The sequence below is a fragment of the Balaenoptera ricei genome, chromosome 18 (assembly GCF_028023285.1).
Source record: "Balaenoptera ricei isolate mBalRic1 chromosome 18, mBalRic1.hap2, whole genome shotgun sequence".
NCBI classification, from domain to species: Eukaryota; Metazoa; Chordata; class Mammalia; order Artiodactyla; family Balaenopteridae; genus Balaenoptera; species Balaenoptera ricei.
Window position 1 is genome coordinate 84095235 of NC_082656.1, and position 14021 is coordinate 84109255.

At 42.6% G+C, this 14021-nt stretch overlaps 1 protein-coding gene across 1 annotated transcript in view; it reads left to right on the forward strand.

Annotated features, from left to right (window-relative positions):
- UPF3A (UPF3A regulator of nonsense mediated mRNA decay) overlaps positions 1–14021 on the forward strand; it is a 29227-nt gene that overhangs the window by 14225 nt on the left and 981 nt on the right. The window contains 3 exon segments of the mRNA XM_059902579.1: positions 1791–1951; positions 3669–3963; positions 13978–14020. Coding sequence (XP_059758562.1) covers positions 1791–1951; positions 3669–3963; positions 13978–14020 — 499 coding nt within the window.

The following is a 14021-nucleotide window of genomic DNA, read 5'->3' on the forward strand; positions in this document are numbered from 1 at the left end:
CCTGAGATTATCTGGTTCACAGTTTTCTATTTTTGTCACTGTGTATACCGTTCTCCCACCCCCATGGCCACCACTGCCTTGGCAAGACTATCAAGTGTGAGTCCTTAATTGTGGGCACTTGTCTCTTACCCACAACTGCATTCCTAGCACTGAGCCCAGGGTCTTTACCTCAGTTCATGGCACACAGCTGCTAAAACCCTTGTAATCTCTGGAGTGACAGGAGTGTCCTCTGTATGCTAATGAGCTGACAGGTGGCTGGGACCCTGGATAGCTTCAGGATGGGAGCTGCTCATCAGAAAGACCAGGTGTGATTAGAGCATTGGAACCTCCAGCCCCATCCCCACCTCTAAAGAGGGAAAGCGTTGGAGATTGAGTTCAGTCACAAACGGTCAGAGGTTTAATCAATGATGCCTGTGTAACGGCGTCGCCATAAAAGTCCCCGAAGCGTGGGGTTTGAAGAGCATCCAAGCTGGTGAACACACATATCCCGCTGCCAAGGGGGTGGAGCCCGAGGGAGCCCTGTGCATCTCTCCCATCTGGCTGTGCCTGAGTTGTATCCTTTATAATAAACCAGTAATAGTAAGTAAAGCACTTCCCTGAGTTCCGTGAGTCAGTCTCATTCAAGAACCCCCTGAATTTATAGCCGGCCAGTCAGAAGTACTGGTGACAACCTGGGACTTGGAACAGGCCTCTGAAGTGGGGACAGTCCTGTGGGATCTGACATTGATTCCAGGTGGATAGTGTCAGAACTGGGTTGAGTCATAGGACACCCAGCCTGTGCTGGACAGCTGGGGAGGTGGTGTTGGAAAAAGCTTTGGTTTTAGAAATATTGTAAAAACAGTTCATAGGTGCACAAAATTATTTGTTGGATGGATGGAGACTTAAACTGTTGCACTCCCCTGTGGTTTGCATATATTACTTTTTTAATTAAAAAAAAGATACACTGTTGTCTGAAAGGATCCCCCATAGGCAGGTAACATAGTCCACACCTCTGATGAGAAGCAGCTTGCAGCATTTGCCTGACAGTCTATGTTTCATCCTTAAATGAACTCATTTAGTCTAAGTGTATCTGTGTATAGTTTTTCTCTACTGCAACTTACATAAGTTCACTTTTATAAGTGAGAACAAAATTCTCACAAGTAGACTTCGGTTCATGTTCTACAAACTGACTCTACCTGTGGTACTTAAAGTTCGAAGAGCAAGAACAGGGAGGAAGGCCCAATTTCATACCAAAATGAATGTATCATAGGAACCTTCTAAATCTGTTTCAAGAAAGAGAGTAATAGGTGTTTTTAAAACGATTCTCAAAGTCATTAATATAAAGCCATCCTTTAAAAAATTTTTTTTCCTTATTACCAAAGTAATACTTGTTCATTTTAGAAAAACTGGAACCTGTAGATGAAAGGAAAGAAAATAATTTCATTTCTGCCAACTAAAAATAATAACTCTTAACACAGTGTTGCAAGCCTTTTAGACGTTTTTCTATGTGTGTGAATCAACATGCAAATAGAAATTGGATCATTCCACTTTGTAACATTCTTTTCTTCGTTAATATAATATCTTTTTATCACATTATCCTAAATTGTTTTTCACAACTAGAAAGTATTTCATTGAAAGAATGTTCCCCTGTGTATTTAACCAAAAACCTGTTCATTGGACCTTTAGCTTATGTTTTTTTGCTATTCAAACATTTGGGCTCAATATTGGTGTATATTTTAAATTATTTATTAAATACCTTCTTTTATAATATATTCCTAAAGTGATATTTTACTAGCATTATAATTTCTCAGCTTCTCAAGAAATCAGAAAAGGGAGAGGAGTCAAGCACTGAGAAACCAAAAGAAAGAGGAGAGGAAATTGACACCAGAGATGGGAAACAGGAACCCGGTGCCAGCTGTGTAGTCATGAAGCCCAAGCCCTTGGAGAGCTCGCTGGAGGAACTCAGGGAAAAGTGAGCCGTGCTTTTGTTTCTCTGACCATGTTAAGCACCCAAGATTGTCATCGAGTTGTGGTTGTATATCCTTTGTCAGTATGAGTGCTTATATTTCATAATCTACTTGGAATTCAAGAGTTTGCTGGGATGCGCTTGCGCACATCTTTGTCTCCTTGGCCAGCAGTCACGCTGATGGTGAACTGTTCAGTCTGCCTCCTCAAGGCTGTCTTCAAACAGGGAAGTGTCCTGGTATTGTTTCCTCCACTCTCTCCTCTCCTGGTTATTCTCTTGGGTTCCTGTCTTTGCACTTCCCATCTTCAAGATCTTCTTCCCACTCTCTTTACTGGGTGATTTTTATCAGTTTGTAATTTTCCTCTGTGTTTGGAGATATCTTGCCCATTTGATCTTCCAGACCACATTCAGTGTATCTGCAGAATTGTAAATTGGAGAGCCCAGACTTTTAGGCGCTGGAGATCTTCTGTGATACAGAAATGGAGTCTCAAGTGCTGTCCTTCCTCTGTTGGAGTGGTCAGCCCTCCGGTCCCGCCAGGATCTGCCCGGCGGCTCTGGATGCTGGTGTTCACCGGCCCTGCCTCTGTGCGGCGGGGGTGTCCTCCGCCTGCTCACGCACAAGCGGCCCGTGAGAGGAGTTTGAGCAGTGCTCTGGGGACAGGACGCACGGCAGCCTCTGAGCAGGGAGCCCCTCCCTCCTGGGTCCACAGTCCGGGGGCCACGTGCAGCTGGGATTCTTGTTCCCCTGGCCCAGGGCTCCTCCCCATGTCCTGCATGTGGACGCCTGCAGAGCTTCCTGGAGCCCAGGACCACTCTGCTGAGAGGGGTGGCTGGAAGTAGATTTGAGTTTGGAGGGGAGATGGCAAGGTCATGGGATTAGGCTGCTTTTTGCCCAGAATCACAGTACTCGGAATGACTTCTTACCACCTTTCTTGCACAGAGTTGTGATAAAGGTTTTCTTTCTTCTTTATAGGAGTTCTGGTTAATTGGTTTGTTTATAAGATTAATTTGTACATGACTATCAAATCTATGATCACTCTGGTTTATGTTACAGGCATATCTCTTATTATTGCTTATGATACAGCAGTGCCTTTGTCATGTTTCTGGCACAGATTTGTGCTTGTAGCTCTTTTTGTTCCCATCAGCCCTGCGGCCACTGCGTGCGGGGAGCCACAGACGGTACGTGAGGCTCGTGGAGAGAAAGACTTTAAGAACCAGATGAGCTAAGCAGCCGCTTATTTACTTACTGTTCATTTAACAGTTTGATATATGCGTGCATTAATTTTTTTAGTTAATTTTAGCTCTGCTTGGAACAGAAACTCAGCTGTAAATACCAGCTCTGTGTCACGATGGATGTGCATCTGGGCTACTAAGAAAGTCCCTTGAGTACTTTTAGTCTCATTTACTTTATCTGTAAAAAAAGGGAGGATTATATTTACTAAGAACCGTAAAAATATGTGCATATGGTACCTTAGCATAGTGCCTGCTACATATGTGTCACTCAAGTGTAACAGTAAGTATTGTTATTACTATTGTTTATTCATGTTTTCAAAAGTTTCTTGTTGAATGCCTGTCGTGTGCCCATCGTGTGCAAACTTGGCACTGCAGTGGTGAGCAGACTTATATATCCCCTGCCTGTTTTTGAACTTGTTGTCTGGAAGGGAAGACAGGTAACTGACAAGCAGTTTATGTAAGATTATTGATAATTTGTGTTGAATCACAGGTCACAAAATGACAGTGATAAAGAGCAAAGGGACATGGAGAGAAGATTCCGAGAAAAAGAACTTGAAGCACAAAGATACCACTTGGATGACAGCAGAAAGCATAGAGCTCACTATGAGTTGGATAAGTTTTCAGGAAGAAGCACAGAAGAGCTGAAAAGGGGGAAAGGATTCACCCCAGACCGAGGGAAGAAGGGGAGCCAGGATGGGGGCGGCCCTGTGGGGGCAGCAGAGACACCAGGAAAGGAGAAGAGTGAAGGTGGGCTGGCAGCCGAGAAGGAGCGCACGGGAAGCAAGGTTCTTTTATTCACTGGGGATAGTCTTTCACTTCATTTTCGTCTGCTCAGAGTCAGCTGTAATCCTGCAGGCTTACAACTGCTTTTCCAAGCAGAAATGTTTTATCTAACCAAGAGTCTTGAGGTGTCTTGAGGTGCAGGATCGTAGGTTCTGACAGCGTCCTAGGGAGCTCACTGCCCTGAGAGTCTGTATTTGCAGAGCAGTTATTCTTGTCCAGTGAGAGGGCACCAAGTCCTGAAATGAAACCAGCATCATCTTTTCTCAGAGAATCAATTTTTTTTTTAACCAGGAAAGAAAAAGAACCTTTTATTTAGTATAAAACTGGCACATTCACACTATTTGCTTGAGAATAAGTAATGGAAAGATTATACATTTTACCCCTAAGACAGTAAGGAAAATATTAATGACATGTCATGGTGCTTTCTTTTACATCATTAACAGAGTTATGATTTTTTTAAATTGAAGTTTAGTTGATTTACAATATTGTGTTAGTTTCAGGTGTACAGCAAACTGATTCAGACATTTTTTCCAGATTATATCCCAATATAGGTTATTACAAGATATTGAATATAATTCCCTGTGCTATACAGTAAATCCTTGTTGCTTATCTATTTTTATGTAGAGTAGTTTGTATCTGTTAATCCCATACTGCTAATTTGTCCCTCCCTCCTTCCCTCTCTCCTTTGATAATCATAAGTTTGTTTTATATGTCTGTGAGCCTGTTTCTGTTTTGTATATAGATTCATTTGTATTATTTTTAGATTCTGTATATAAGTGATATCATATAGTATTTGTTTTTCTCTGTCCAATGTAACTTCACCTAGTATGACAATCTCTAGGTTGATCCATGTTGCTGCAAATGGCAGAATTTCCTTCTTTTTTATGACTGAGTAATATTCCATTGTATATATACCACATCTTCTTTATCCATTCATCTGTTGATGAGCATTTAGGTTGCTTCCATATCTTGACTACAGCAAGTCCGCTACATATGAATGAGTTCCATTCTTAGAGCATGTTCATAAGTCCAATTTGTTTGTAAGTCCAACAAAGTTAGCCTAGGTACCCAACTAACACAATCGGCTATATAGTACTGTACTGTAATAGGTGTATAATACTTTTCACACAAATAATATATAAAAAAACAAAAAATAAAGAAAACATTTTTAATCTTACAATACAGTACCTTGAGAAGTACAGTAGTCCAGTACAACAGCTGGCATACAGGGGCTGGCATCAAGTGAACAGGCAAGAAGAGTTACTGACTGGAGGAGGAAGAGGAGGTGGGAGATGGTAGAGTTGAAGGGTCGTCAGCAATAGGAGATGGAGGGCAAGCTGCAATTTCACTCACACCTGACGTTGATGGAACACACGTTTGCATCTTTGAAAGTTCGCAACTTGAAGGTTCATATGTAGGGGACTTATGTATTGTAAATAGTGCTGCTGTGTACATTGGGTGCATGTATCTTTTCGAATTAGAGTTTTTGTGTTTTCCAGATATATACCCAGGAGTGGTATTGCTGAATAATATGTTATCTCTATTTTTAGTTTTTTAGGGAACTTCCATACTGTTTTCCATAGTGGCTGCACCAATTTACATTCCCACCAACAGTGAACGAAGGTTCCCTTTTCTCCACATCCTCTCCAGCATTTACTGTTTGTATACTTTATAATGATGGCCATTTTGCCCAGTGTGAGGTGATACCTCATTGTGGTTTTGATTTGCATTTCTCTAATAATTCGTGACGTTGAGCATCTTTTCATGTGCCTGTTGGCCATCTGTATGTCTTCTTTGGAAAAGTGTCTATTTAGGTCTTCTGGCCATTTTTTTGGATTGGGTTGTTTGTTTTTTTGATATTGAGTTTTATGAGTTGTTTATGTATTTTGGATATTAACCCCTTGTTTGTCGCATCATTTACAAATATTTTCTCCCCTTCTGTAGGTTGTCTTTTCGTTTTGTTGATAGTTTCCTTTGCTGTGCAAAAGCTTTTAAGTTTAATTAGGTCTCATTTGTTTATTTTTGCTTTTATTTCTTTTGCCTTGGGAGACTGACCTAAGAAAATATTGCTATGATTTCTGTCAGAGAATGCTTTGCCTGTGTCCTCTTCTAGGAGTTTTATGGTGTCATGTCTTATATTTAGGTCTTTAAACAATTTTGAGTTTATTTTTGTATATGGTGTGAGGGAGAGTTCTAATTTCATTGATTTACATGTAGCTGTCCAGCTCTCCCAACACCCCTTGCTGAAGAGACTGTCTTTTCTCCATTGTATATCCTTGCCTCCTTTGTCATAGATTAATTAACCATAGGTGTGTGGGTTTATTTCTGGGCTCTCTATTCTGTTCCATTGATACATATGTCAGTTTTTGGTACCATGATGTTTTGATTACTGTGGCTTTGTAGTATAATCTGACATCTGAAAGGGTTATGCCTTCAGCTTTGTTCTTTTACCTCAGGATTGCTTTGGAACTTCTGGGCCTTTTGTGGGTCTATATATATTTTAGGATTATTTGTTCTAGTTCTGTGAAAAATGTCATGGGTATTTTGATAGGGATTGCATAAAATCTGTAGATTGCTTTGGGTAGTATGGCCACTTTAACAGTATGAATTATTCTGATCCAAGAACATGGGAAATCTTTCTATTTCTTTGTATCATCTTCAATTTCCTTTATCAATGTTTTATAGTTTTCAGCATATAGATCTTTCACCTCCTTGGTTAAATTTATTCCTGGGTATTTTATTTCTTGACATGATTTTAAATGCGATTGTTTCTTTAATTTCTCTTTCTGATATTTCATTATTGGTGTAAAGAGACGCAACAGATTTCTGTATATTAATTTTGTATCCTGCTACCTTGCTGAATTCATTTATTAGTTCTAATAGTTATGTGTGGAGACTTTAGGTTTCTCTATAGAAAGTGTCATGCCATCTGCAAATAATGACAGTGTACCTCTTCCCTTCCAATTTGGATACATTTTATTTCTTTTTCCTGTCTGATTGCTGTGGCTAGGACTTCCAATACTATGTTGAATAGAAGTGGTGAGAGTGGGCATCCTTGTCTTGTTCCTGAATTTAGCAAGAAGGCTTTTAGGTTTTCATCATTGAGTATTATGTTGGCTGTGGGTTTGCCATAAATTGCTTTTATTATGTTGAGATATGTTCCCTCTATACCCACTTTGGTGAGAGTTTTTATCATGAATGGATGTTGAATTTTGTCAGATGCTTTTTGTGCATCTACTGAGATAATCATGTGGTTTTTCTCTTTCTTTTTGTTAATGTGGTGTATCACATTGATGGATTTGTATATGTTGGACCATCCCTGCAAGCCTGGAATGAATCCAACTTGATCATGGTGTAATGATCCTTTTTATGTGTTATTAGATTTGATTTGCTAATATTTTGTTGAGGATTTTAACATCTATTATATTCATCAAAGATATTGGCCTATAATTTTCTTTTTTTGTAGAGTCTCTGTATGGTTTTGGTATCAAGGTGAAGGTGGCTGCATAGAATGAATTTGGGAGTGTTCCCTCCTCTTCAATTTTTTGGAATAGTTTGAAAAGGATAGGCATAAGTTCTTGTATGTGAGGTAGAATTCCCCACTGAAGCTGTCTGGTCCTGGACTTCTGTTTGTTGGGAGTTATTTTTTATTACAGATTCTTTTTCACATCCAGTGATTCGTCTGTTCAAATTATATGTTTCTTCTTGACTCAGTTTTGTTAGGCTGTATATTTCTGGAAATTTGTCCATTTCTTCTAGGTTGTCCAATTTGTTGGCATATAACTGTTCATAGTGTTCTCTTATGACTTGTTGTATTTCTGTGGTATTATTATTATTATGTGGTTGTTATTTTCATGTCTTTCATTTCTTATTTTATTTATTTGGGTCCTCTCTCTTTTCTTGGTGAGCCTGGCTAGAGGCTTGTCAATTTTATTGATCTTTTAAAAAAACTAGTTCTTGGTTTTATTGATCTTTTCTGTTGTTTTTTTAATCTCTATTTCATTTATTTCCTCTCTGATCTTTATTATTTCCTTCCTTCTGCTAGCTTTGGGTTTTGTTTGTTCTTGTTTTTCTAATTCTTTTAGGTGGTAGCTTAGGTTGTTTATTTGAAATTTTTCTTGTTTCTTGAAGAAGGCCTGTATCGCTATGAACTTGCCTCTTAGAACTGCTTTTGCTGCATCCCATAGATTTTTGTAAGGTTGTGTCTTCATTTTTTTTTTGTCTCAAGGTATTTTCTGATATCTTCTTTGATTTTATCGTTGACCCATTGGTTTTTTAGTAGCATGTTGTTTAGTCTCCATGGGTTCATTCTTTTCCCATTTTCCTTTCTGTGGTTGACTTCTAGTTTCATACCATTGTGGTCACAAAAGATGCTTGAAGTAATTTCCGTCCTCTTAAATTTGTTGAGGCTTGTTTTGTCACCTAATACATGGTTTGTCCTAGAGAACGTAACATGTGCACTTGAAAAGATGTGTATTCTGGGTTTTTTTGGATGCAGTGTCCTGTAGATATCAGTTAAGTCCAACTAGTCTATTGTGTCATTTAGGATTTCTGTTGCCTTCTTGATTTTCTGTCTGGATGATTGGTCCAGGGATCTGATGTCAGTGGGGTGTTAAAGTCTCCTGCTATTATTATATTATTGTCAATTTCACACTTTATGTCTGTTAGTATTTGTTTTACATATTGAGGTGCTCCTATATTGGGTACATATATGTTAACAAGTATAATATCCTCCTCTTGTATTGATCCCTTTATCATTATATAATACCCTTCATTGTCTTTCTTTATGGCCTTTGTTTTAAAGTCTAATTTGTCTGATCTGAGTATTGCTACTCCCACTTTCTTGTCATTTCCATTTGCATGAAATATCTTTTCCCACCCCCTCACTTTGTCTGTGTGTGTCTTTCACCCTGAAGTGAGCCTCTTGTAGGCAGCATATTGTAGGTTCTTGTTTTGTTATCCAATCTACCACTCTTTTTTTTTTTTATTTATTGTATTTTTAGCTGTGTTGGGTCTTCGTTTCTGTGCGAGGGCTTTCTCTAGTTGCGGCGAGCAGGGACCACTCTTCATTGCAGTGCGCGGGCCTCTCACTATCGCGGCCTCTCTTGTTGCGGAGCACAGGCTCCAGACGCGCAGGCTCAGTAGTTGTGGCTCACGGACCCAGTTGCTCCGCGGCATGTGGGATCTTCCCAGACCAGGGCTCGAACCCGTGTTCCCTGCATTGCCAGGCAGATTCTCAACCACTGTGCCACCAGGGAAGCCCTACCACTCTTTTGATTGGAGCATTTAGACCATTGACATTTAAAGTAATTATCAATAAATATGTACTTACTGACATTTTAATCCTTGTTTTCCAGTTGTTTTTTGTAGTTCTTTGTTCATTTCTTCTTTTTTTTTTCTTTTTGTGGCTTGATGATTTTCTTTCGTGGTATGCTTGAGTTTCTTTCTTTTTGGTTTTTGTGAATCTACTGTATATTTTTTATTTGTGGTTACCATGGAATTTGAGTATGTTAACCCATCACTATATCTACTTTCTTTACACTGATAGTAATTCAAGTTCAAAAACATTCCAAAATACTTACATTTTAAAACTCCCCTCCCCAACATGTCCTGTTTTACATGTTCATGCTTATCCTTTTACTGTTAATTGTAGTTATAATTACTTTTACAATTTTTTTTATTGTTTTTTGACCTATGTACTGGCTTATTGAAGTGATCTTCAATCATTTTATATACTTGCCTTTCCTATAGATCCTTGCTTCCTTTCTATTTAGAGAAGACCCTTCAATATTTCTTTTAGGGTAGGTTTAGTATTGCTGAATTCTTTTAGTTTTTGCTTGTCTGAGAAATTCTTTATCTCTTCTTCTATTCTAAATGATAATCTTGCTGTGTATCCTAGTTGCAGGTTTTTCCCTTTCAGGACTTTGAGTATATCATGCCACTCCCTTCTGGCCTGAAAGTTGCTGCAGAGAAATCAGCTAATAGCCTTCTGGGGGTTCCCTTGTAACTAACTCTTTGTTTTTCTCTTGCTACCTTTAGAATCCTCTCTTTATCTTTCACTTTTGTCATCTTAATTATGTGTCTTGGTGTGGGTCTGTTTGGATTCATCTTGTTTGGGACCCTCTGTGCTTTCTATACCTGGATATCTGTGTCCTTCTTTAGGTTTGGGAAGTATTCAGCCATAATTTCTTCAAATACATTTTCAATCCCCTTCTTTCTCTCTTCTCCTTCTGGAATCCCTATTATGTGTAGGTTGGCACATTTTATATTATCCTATGGATCTCGTATGTTGTTTTCATTTTTTTTTAAATTTGTCTTTCTGTCTGCTTCTCTGATTGGGTGATTTCCATTATTCCATCTTCCAGATCACTTATACATTCTTCTGCGTCACTTAGTCTGCTGTTCATTGCTTGATTGCTTTTTCTCTCAGCAATTGTCTGTTTCTGGTTGGTTCATCTTTATAGTTTCTAGTTCCTTATTACAGTGATCTACATTTCTATCAATAATCTTTCTTAATTCAGGTAGCACTTTTACTACCTCCTTTTTGAACTTGGGGTCTAGTAGACTGATGAGCTGTTTCATTATTTGTTCTTTCAGGGGATTTCTCTTGTTCTTTTAATTGGGAGTTCCTCTGCCTTTTCATTCTACTTAATTTTCTCTGTCTCTAAGAATTTAGGAGAAACAGTTATCTACTGTGGTCTTGAAAGTGTGTTTTTATGTGGGAATGTCCCTGTGCAGACTGTGTGTATTCAGTGTTTTCGGTGCAAGGGCTGGTTTTGGTATGCCCACCAGCCACGTCATTCCTCAGGGTGTGCTGTCCGTAAGCCCCTTGATAGGGGTGTGGTCAGTGTTGTACTGTCCAGAGCCTGGGCTGGGTGTGAGGTGGGGCCTCCTCTCTGCTCCGTGGCTGTCGCTGCCCTGTCGGGGGCGGGGGCTCTGCTCCCCAGTTGTTGGAGTAGAAGCTCTGAGGGTTGAGTTCGATCAGGCTCTGTTGCTCTTGAGTGTCTGCCCCAAAGGAGGTGAGTGCTGAAGCAGGTGAGGCCACGGGGGACCTAGGCATCACCTGTGTAGGTGTCCACAGTTCTGCTCGGAAGCAGCCCGGGGTCGCATCCCTTTCTCTGGTGTGTTCATCCCAGATCTCACGCGAGGCTGTGGTGTGAAGTAGGCTGGGGCTGGGGGTTGGGACGTTGCAGGTACAGGAACTGAGGTGGCTGCGCTGCTGTGGGAGACCTCTCTGCCCCACATCCGGCGCTAAGCTGCCGGGAGGGCTGGGCGGAGCCAGGGGCTCCCACTGACAATGGCTGTTGCCGCCCCATCTGGACCCCACCCCAGACACAGGTCTGTCTCTGCACTGCTAGACCGAGTCTCTGCCCAGATCTCACGCCAGGCTGTGGTGTGCAGTGAGCCCTGCCAGGGTGTTCACCCCTTCAGATCTGGAGTGCAGAGAGGTGGCAGCTGCGACTGCAAAGCTCTCGCCACCCTGATTGTCAGCACGCTGCACACAGGCACTCCTTGTGAGTAGAGTCACAGCTTCTCCAGTGCCTCTGTCTGTCTCAGCGGATTTCCCAGCAGGCAGGGGGGCCGTCTCCTCCGTGCGGGACCCCAGGACTGGGATGTCCAGGTTGTTGCTCAGCCTGCCTGCTCCCCAGGGCGAGGGTCCACCCACGAGGACTTTCTCCTCCTTACAGATCTCGCCGGGGCACAGGTCCTGACCCGATGCCTTTTCTTCTGTCCAGCCCGGTTACATGGAGCTCTTTCTTGCAGCTTTGGCTGTGTAGGGGGTCTTCTGCCAGTTTCTGTGAGAACCGTTCCACAGGTAGATGTATTTTTGATGTGTTTGTGGGGGCGAGGTGAGCTCCATGTCCTGCTCCATCTTGATCCCCCCAAGACTGTTCTGATTATTAGTGGATAATGAGGTGGCCATAAACGCCCAGGTCAGCTCTGCACAACCGGCATGGGATTGGGATCACATCGTTGCAGAGAAGCACTGTAATGGGGTCATCTCCCTGCCAGGCCCGGCCCCATGGTGCTGGTCAGCCCTCACAGCCTGGCGTCCAGGTGAGCCGAGGGGACGGAGGCCTGGGCTGCAGGCCGTATCCACCTCCCCCACCATCCCTGACCCTGGCAGCCTCCCTCTGTCCTGTGTCTGATTCTATCATTTCAGGAAGCTGTAGAAATGGGAACACAGCATGTAACCTTTTGAGGCTGGCTTTTTCACTCAGCATAACCCCCACAGATCCATCCAGGGGATGGTGGGTATCAGCAATGTTGATTTTTATTTATTTATTTATTTATATTTTTTATAAATCTATTTATTTATTTTTGGCTGCGTTGGGTCTTCGTTGCTGTGCGCGGGCTTTCTGTAGTTGCGGTGAGCAGGGGCTACTCTGTTGCGGTGTGCGGGCTTCTCCTTGCTGTGGCTTCTCGTTGCGGAATGTGGGCTCTAGGCGTGCGGGCTCAGTAGTTGTGGCTCACGGGCTCTAGAGCACAGGCTCAGTAGTTGTGGCGCACAGGCTTATTTGCTGCACGGCATGTGGGATCTTCCCGGACCAGGGCTCGAACCCGTGTCCCCTGCATTGGCAGGCGGATTCTTAACCACTGCACCACCAGGGAAGTCCCGCTATGTTGATTTTTAAAGTGTATGCAGTGAAGGCAAGACCAGCCCCAGCCAGAGGGAGTCTACTCATCTTCACCCTTGACCGGCCCCGTCCATACACTCAGAGGTTTCTGCAGTTACTGTAACCTCAGGGCTTTCTGCTGGGTTCATTCACATGAGCACTGGTTTTTCACCTGCCTCTGCATTTAGCAGCAGCGAGTGACTTGGCTATTGGCACAGCTTGGGGAGTGGGAACCTGAGGTGACTCTTCGGCTCAGTTAAAGCTGTGGTGCTGTAGTGGTAATAAGGTGCTATGTGTCATAGCTCCTTTCTCACGAGGTGAGTTGTGATGTCCTTCTAGAATCCGTCTGTACACACAGACGTTACCCTGCGAAAGCAGAGCCATGCTTTTGGCCCCAGGCAGAGGTGGTGTGTGAAGCCTGCCTCTCTGTCTACACGGGATTCGGGTCTGTACGGCCTGCCAAGCCCTTTCCCACCCTTCTCATTGGCCAGGCTGATATTAAGGAAAAGAACATTCTGGTAAACCCCATGGTGGTGACTGTGGGGCCTCCACACACAGCCCAGGAGTGGGCAAAGGTGAGTGGTGAGCCCTGGAGAAACAGCATAGGACGTGCCCACCTGAGTCACACTGCCCTGTCTCCCAGGTGGCCGTGGAAGGCTAAGGCCGCTGCGCCGCCCACGTAAGCAGACGGCCCCCTCAGGGGTGGGTCCGCGGCAGAGAGCTGGCTGGCTTCCCCAAGGCTGGTCCTGGCCTGTGGAATCGCTTTGTCCTTCCCTGGCTTTGCTTTCCTCATGCCCTGAAGCAGTTTCATTTCATTTCATTTCATGTACTTTATCCAGGAATGTTTTTATCCCACCACCTCTAAGAGATTAGTATGATGGCTGGTTAGCATTTTCCATAAAGGGGACAGTTGAGGAATAAGCTACACAGAAATTGCTAATTACAAATGTGTGTGACTGTTCAGTTCATAGCTCTAAAAAGCCATCTCTCTAGAGACCATGCCTCATGTCATGTTGTTCCAGACTTTGCATCCACCCTGTGTGGCGAGTTTGAGGGGCTGAGATGAGGGCATTTGAGTTTTCAGCTCTCAGAATAGGAGGGAATTGCCGTGATTGTATTAATTCCACAGAGTTCTGGCTTTGAGCGGTAACACTTACCCAGACGCTAACTTTACTCCCAAGTTATTATTAACTGTCTTTCTTTTTCATGGCTCTTTTTTTTTTTTTAATCTCAAAATGCCTGATTTCTGAGCTAGTGCTGTGAAAAAGGCTGATTTTTAGCTGCAAGACTGATTTTCTTTAGATAATTAGGATTATCAGGCCCTAGAAATAGGTAGAGCTGTTGCCTCCTCCTGTATTTCTGGCCCTTGGAAGAGTAACACGCCCTTTGTCCTGGCAGGACCGACCAGGCTTGCAGCTGTACCAGCCCAGAGGTGGCATCCG